Source organism: Rhodnius prolixus, unplaced genomic scaffold (genome assembly GCF_049639745.1).
Source record: "Rhodnius prolixus isolate KJV_2025 unplaced genomic scaffold, Rpr scaffold_5, whole genome shotgun sequence".
NCBI lineage: Eukaryota > Metazoa > Arthropoda > Insecta > Hemiptera > Reduviidae > Rhodnius > Rhodnius prolixus.
In genome coordinates this window covers 39,503,750-39,511,226 of record NW_027411624.1, presented here as the reverse complement: position 1 = coordinate 39,511,226, position 7,477 = coordinate 39,503,750, and the positions used below count along the sequence as shown (strand labels likewise).

General features: G+C 29.9%; 1 protein-coding gene across 4 annotated transcripts; it reads right to left on the bottom strand.

Annotated features, from left to right (window-relative positions):
- Positions 1–3,022: 3,022 nt before the first annotated feature.
- On the bottom strand, positions 3,023–6,927 carry LOC141458340 (vesicle-associated membrane protein 3-like). 4 transcript variants are annotated; one of them, XM_074136196.1, is made up of 6 exons: positions 6,687–6,927; positions 6,018–6,114; positions 5,733–5,811; positions 4,116–4,195; positions 3,629–3,680; positions 3,023–3,552 (listed from the first exon to the last, which is right to left on the bottom strand). In XM_074136196.1, exons 2-6 carry the CDS (start codon positions 6,099–6,101, stop codon positions 3,485–3,487), a joined length of 363 nt encoding a protein of 120 aa, XP_073992297.1. In that variant the 5' UTR covers positions 6,102–6,114; positions 6,687–6,927; the 3' UTR covers positions 3,023–3,484. The 4 variants fall into 4 exon arrangements, with proteins under 4 accessions (XP_073992297.1, XP_073992299.1, XP_073992296.1 ...); XM_074136198.1 differs by lacking the exon at positions 6,687–6,927 and adding an exon at positions 6,426–6,585 and having other exon boundaries at positions 3,023–3,573; XM_074136195.1 differs by lacking the exon at positions 6,687–6,927 and adding an exon at positions 6,426–6,585.
- Positions 6,928–7,477: the final 550 nt, after the last annotated feature.

The following is a 7,477-nucleotide window of genomic DNA, read 5'->3' as shown; positions in this document are numbered from 1 at the left end:
TTTATGATCGAAACTTAAATTAAATAGCGAAAAATGTATTGCCAGCTAAATATACAATTTCTGTACTAATCTAGGAATCAGGGTTCGTTTTAAATCAATAATGGTTTATTTTCAAAAACAAATAAAAGTGATAAAAAGAAAAATATAAACATGGCGATCCTTCATAGCAGAATTAATATAAAAAAAATATATAAATAATAAATTAATAAATTTTCTCGCCTGAAAGAATAAACTTTTATTCTGAGGAAACCAAAAAAATTAATTGCTACTTAATTATAAGTTAGTTTTAAGAAATGCTATTTCCAAGCTGTGATGGGAAAAGAGAGTTTAAGTTTGTACATTTCATAAAAAGCTAACTTACTCTTTTTCTCCCTAATCCTCTTTACAATAAGCACCAGTATGACATTAAATTAAACGACCAAGGACAAAGCAGCTATAATATGGAAGCCAAAAATCGTTAATACGAATTAAGTAAATAAGAAGCTATAAAAATGAGCCAAATCCTGACAATCAGTGTCAAGCATCCTTTCAATTAATTAATTAAGTAAATTTATATATTTATTTATAATACGGGCAATCACCCAGTTACAATGAAATATAATTTAAAGTAACATTTATTAATAACGTAACATATAATAATTTATAGAATATACATACATTTATACCTTACACATAAATTCATAGCTATAACTGTGATTCCGTCATGTGATGTCTTAGTTATCTAGTTTTAATGCCAAAGATAAAATATACATAAACGGTGGCCTTCTTTTGGAGAATGTAAAGTAAAATACACCGGAAAAATACCGAATTGGGTTCCAGTTCGTCCAGTTTCTACATGTTTTGACTCTGTTATCTAGTATTGATGCCAAAGATAAAGTATACATAACGCGTTGCCTTCTTTTGGAGAATGTAAAGTAAAATACACCGGAAAGATACCGAATTGGGTTCCAGTTCGTCCAGTTTTCTACATGTTTTGACTCTGTGGTCTTGTTTTAATGATAAAAAAAAAGTATACATAAACTTTGGCCTTTTGGAGAATGTAAAGTAAAATACACAGGAAAAATACCGAATTGGGTTCCAGTTCGACTAGATTTCTACTTGTTTTGTCTCTGTTGTCTAGTTTTAAGACCAAAGATAAAGTTTTCATAACGGGTTGACCTCTTTTAGAAAATGTAAAGTAAAATTTAACGGATAAATACCGAATTTGGTTTTATTCTTTGGAAAATTTTACATAAAGGGTAGACATTGTTTGGAATTTAAAAGGTAATATACGACGGATAAATACCGAATTGAGGCGCCACGGTAGCCGAGCGGTTAGAGGTGCGAAGCTAATTTGTATTGTGGTACTGGGTTCGATTCCCTTGGATTTCATTTAATGGTTAATAAAAGAAATTTACACTTAAGTATGTTTGCCAGTTGCCTCCGTCCACGACACCTAAATTGGTAGTTGGACGTTAAGCCCCGCCTGAAAAAATAGTTTACTTTTTTACTTTTACCGAATTGGCTTCTACTTTGATTACATTTCCACTATTTGTGTTTTGACCATCAACTTTTAAGGCCAGGGATAAAAATAGCATAAAGGGTAGACCTAATTGGTAATTTGAAATGTAAAATTCGACGGAAAAATTCTGAATTGGCTTCCACTTCGTCTAGATTTCCACTTTTGGAGTTCTTGTTACCTACTTTTATGGCCAGGGTAAAATAAACATAAGGGGGTTGCGTTTATTTGGAAAATTAAGTGAAAAATCAAACTGAATATCTTTGAATTGTCTTTTAGTTAAAATGATTATGTTATGATGTCGATGTTTTCTTTTTCTGCCACCTATTTCTAAGGCCAGATGTAAAATCAAAATATAGCGTAGCCTTTTTTTGGTATTTGAATTGTGAAATAATATAGATAAATACTGAACTGACTTCCTGTTTGATTACTTTTCCAATTTTTGTTTCTCTGCCACATACGTACTGAGACGGGGTTCTAATAAACATACATGGGTGACATTCTTTGGAATATGAAAGGTAAATACGAGGGAAAAATACTGTAATTTACTTCAAGTTCATCTAAATTTACACTTTTTCTGTTTTGGCCATCTACTTCTGTGGCCAGGGCAACAATAAACATAAAGGGTGGCCCTAATTTGGAAAATGAAGAGTATAATACTAGCGAAAACATTGAATTGTCTTCCATTTCGCCTTGATTTCCACTTTTTCTGTATCTGCCACCTACTTCTACTGTCAGTGGTAAAATAACTTAAAGGGTGGACTTTATCTGGAATTTGGAAGGTAAAATACGGCTGAAAACTACCGAATTAGCTTCCAGTTCATCTAGATTTCCACCTTTTCTATCTGTGTCTGCTTCCTTGATAACTAGGGCAAAAACTAACATGAAGGGTTGCCTTCATTTCATACATGAATGGTAAAATTCAAGGGAAAAACATTGAAATAGCTTATAGTTCGTCTATATTTCCACAATTTTTATGTCTGTCAACTAGGGCTAAAAAAAAAACTTTTTCAAAATCGAAGCGTAAAACACAAGGGATAATCCCCGATTGGGCTACCGATTCGACTAGATTTTTACTTTTTCTGTCTCGGTCTACAATCTTTATAACCAGGGTTACAACAAACATAAAGGGTAGCCTTCATTTGGAGCATGAAAGGTAATATACAAAAGAAACACGGAATTAGCTGCCAGTTCTTCTATCTCTTTTTTGTGTGTGTCTTTTATTTGTTTTTATGGCCAGAGCTAAAATAAACAGAGAGTAGCCTTCATTTAGAAAATGACGGTAAAATACAAGGTTATCTAAATGAACGATTCTGCTAACGCCCTCCATTGTCTTAGGCAAAAGGGTATCCCGAAATATTAACTTAGCAGATAGAGTTCACAAGAATAACAAGAAAATAGTTCTGAACCCAACAGTGGCTATAGCACCACTAAAAAAATGAGTGTACTATACGGAAAGAAACCTAGGTATAAAATTATTATCTCAATTCAAAGAAAAGGAAGAAAGAATTACTTAAAAATAAATTATTTAAAGAAAAATATTATATTTACCAATCTAGGAAAAGGATAGCAAAACAGTTATATAATCAATTTCAAATTTAGTAATGAAACAACAATAAGAAATGTATTTTTATAAAACATAATTTTTGTTTTGAAATACTATACTTAAAATAAATTATATTTATTTATTGAATCCACCTTAAAAATAATTCTTAGCAATATATCTACATAAATATATTTAATCTAAAGGAATTTTTATAAAACAATAATAATGTTGATATGAGTTTCCAATATATTTTCAACAGAAGTGCAAAAAAAAATAAGGCTTCTACAAAATTTTGCAATGTTATAATTACAAATTAATAGAAAAATAAATGTTATAAGGAAATAAAACAAGAATAGAAATAAACAAATTATTGTGAACAACCATTCTGCAGTTCTTCCTCCAAATTAATCCAAGCATATTTTATTGATCAATATAACGTGTTAATTTCCAGTATTTCCAGAATTACTATTACTGCTTTCTCCTCCACTAGTTGTTGATACTACCCACACTGAAAATTATAGACATTTATCTGAAGGTAATGTAGATTTCAAAGACATATTAATTAATTAAGTAAGATAAATTACCAATAATAATCAGCAATAGCACACCAACAATTGCTCCGATAACTAGCCAGTACTGTAAACAAAAATAAAATTAATTTACTCAATTCTAATAATAGCCAAACAAGATTTTAGCCTTAAACAACATTCACAAAGAGATCAAGACTATTTGTTACTTTTAGAGTCTATAGTAATTCGTAACTAAAGATTTTAGTCACAGGAGTTCAGCTGATAAGTTTTCTATAAGATTAAAATATATGTGAAAACTCAAGTGAATCGCTGAAAAATCTTTTGGAGCCTGAGGTTGGAATATACTCGTATTGTAGATCTCAAAGTTTATGGTTTTAATTGAAAATTAAGCCGCCTTTATTGTTCAGTGATTAAAGAATTGTAAATCTCTGCAGGCCGTTAGTTAGTGTGTATGGTCCTTGATGAATTCCCAATAGGGCTTTAATAATTTATTGCTTAAACTAATTGCAAAAAGATTTTTAAAAAAAATTGGCATTCTCACCTTAACATTTCTCCACCACATTTTTCTTTTAAGTTTTGCAGCTTGTTGTTCAAATTTCAATGCACTCATATTCAAAGCCTCTGAAAAAAAAATTAAAGAAAAATTATCAATAACTAACTTTTTTGTTATTAAGAACATTATAGTCTTCCAGCACATTGTACATTACAAGAACTAGATAAATCAGATGAAAAAAAAGCTTTTTAAACAGAAACAAATTCTTCTTAAACTGAAAAAAAGCTCATACTTGAATTACGATTGAAGCTTTGTAAAGAGCAAAATTGCAACATAAGGTGTGCTTTAAAACAAAATGCTCAACTATTCATGTTTCTATTCATTCTGTTTGTATATTGTTTTGAATCCCTAACTTCGTGCAAATAACATCAATTATTAATACATATAGCAATAAATACTCAAGAGAGTCTCATTGTTTTCTAATTATTTAAGATTTATCCTCGAAAAGCTAAATAATAGTGATAAAAACATTACACTTTTATTACATTAACATTTTGAATTACTTAATTCACAACCTTGATTACTTAATTCAAGTTACAAAACTTGAATTAGTTCTAGAGTACAAGAGACTAAACAAATCTGTTAAGAAAGAAGGAAAGGTTGGAAAAGTGTATAAAAAATAGTTTCTAGACTGTTGAATCCAATGTATCGTAATAAAATAGCAAGCTAGCTATGATGGTAATCTAAAAGGCTAAGGCCTAAACTAGCATGTCTTTGCGCCACTCAACCGAAATCATGTTAATAGGCCCAAATACAAAAACAGGAAAATTGAACACGGCAATAGAAAATTGTTCGTCTGGGACGAACTGATAATCTACATAGGGAGAGAACTCCTATACGTGTAGAAACTGCTAATTTACGCATAGTAATTGGGCATGAGCTTCAACTTTATTTTTTTGGATCAACAAATTCTATTAAATTCATTTGGATACACTCTTTACAACTACAAACTCTTTAATGCCAACAAATATTGATGCTCAAATGTTTGATGTAAACAAATTAGACGATTTAAGGAACAGTAATTCACCTATTGTTGATCGAGACCAGTAAAATGCAGCACTAAATACGAACACCACTGGGAAGCGTACATGTGGTTAAGTTAAGTTGGCCACCCCAAAACTTGAAGTAAATAGTTAAAAACGGTGCAATGCCTTTTTACTTCTTAGCTAGAGTAAAAAAAAAATGCTATTCGTTCTCCAACTGGATAATCAACATTGTTCTAGTGGAATTGTACGCAACAAAAATGGTGTCGCGCTTTCTATTTAAACAAGAATTCCCAGAAATGCGACGAGTATCCATTATTTAAAATTATTATTGAAATTGATAAATGGGCATAACATTGAACAAAAAATAAGAGGAAAACGAGAAAAAGTTATATTAGAATGTCCTATGGTGAAACCTACTTGTCACAAAAAATAAAACAAGTTATATAACGTTAACATTATTAAGGAAGTAACTAGCGATGTTAAAAAAAAATAAATAAATAGAAAAAACGTTTTTTTAAAAAAATACAGGATTGCAGTAAAAATGAATGCCTTAAGTTACGGAAGTAAAATCATTAGGTTTCATTATAAGATAAAAAATGTAGTCAGAATGTACTATAACCTGCTCTGTCATCCAAGTCTGACAATCTCTGATCTCTTTCAAGAACTTTCTCAATGTTAACCCTCATTATACCGACCACCTGTAAGTTAAGAAGAAAACATAAATAGCACTGAAAAAACTTTGTTGTGCTTAAATAAAATTTTGCTACATATTGTTTGTTAGGATAAGTACTTACGAAACATAATTTCCACTGACTAATAATGTGCAGCAAGAATACAAAATAATATTAAATATTATAATGTAAGTTAAATAAACTGTTATAAATCGTGAGAGATGATTCATTACCTCATCAACATGAGCTTGAGTTTCATTTATAGTCTTCTGTGTTTTTCCTCCTGAACTCTCTCCTGTATTTCCAGTTCCTTCCATTTTGGCTGTTATACTGTTAAAACATAAAAAAAAAAAAACCCTAATAGCATTTCAACTCTTTCAAAAAAGCAAACAAAAAACAAAAAATGACATGAAAGGACAAGGACACACCTCTTAACCTGTTGCTCATATTATAAACTATCAACGCTTTCAAGTAAATAAAATTATTCAATAGTGTAATTTAAAAATTTATATTTTTCGCTTGAACATTGCTTTTATAAAGAGCTTAATTATTTTCTGGATTAAATTACAAAACAGAACTTTTTTAAAAACTATTCTTCAATGGCTAAACATTATGTTCTGAAATGATTAGTTTACACTTACCTTATTTAAATTTACAAAAAGATGAATTAATAAATGTCAGAAGATATAACTAACTAAATAACAACAATCACCAACCCTTCGTTTGAGTGAAGAACCGAAAATAAGCAGCCATATTGTATTTACGTGACGTCACTAATGACATCATGTGACGTATAGAAATTAATTGCAGGCAAGAAATTAATAGCATTCAATTTGCCTATCTTTTGTACGTTAATCGATTTTCAGAAAAAAGTCAATAAAAAATCAGGTCGTAATACTCACTCAGGACTTCTTTTACTGCAGTTTCCGTAAGTACATTTTCTTGAACTTCATCTAACCGAAAGGATACAGCTAACTAAACGTTATGCTCAATTGAACTCTGATGACTGCTTAAAGAAATTACAGAAACCTCAAAAAAGGTATCTGTCCGCACTATCGTTGGCCTGATATTCTTGATTACAATTTCAAACTCATAATTACTATTCAGAAATCAATTGAATTCAGAAATACAGTTTACAATAAACGCACTTTATTTGACATTATTCTCCATTATCAATTTTAGCACAACCAAACAAAGAAACCTAAAACATAACATTTCCTTCAAATTCATGTAATAACCTAAGGGTTATTATAAGTAAATATAAGTATTTATGTAATATGAAAGGATTTATGTAGGAATTAAATAAAGTTTTGGAAATAGATTTTAAACAACAAAATTTTAAAAAATATTGGTGCTGATAAGTAACCAGAAAAATTTTGATGTTCGTTATTAATAGGGCGCGTTTTGCATACACATTCTTATGTTATGTTCAAGTTCATTGAAATTACTTGGCGACTTCGTAAAGGTGTTACAGCAATCTCAAATATGTTATTCTGTACATTCATAATGTCAGAATCCAGAAGATCATCATTGATATCCTATATGGAGTGATATAACTGGGTAACTTCATCACCATTTAGATCGTCATATTTACTTAAGTACACATTATTTACCGAGAGTAAATTACATAAAAGAAAAAAGTTATTCCTTTCATATTACAGGTTATTTATCGTAAAAATAAAGATTATTTCAA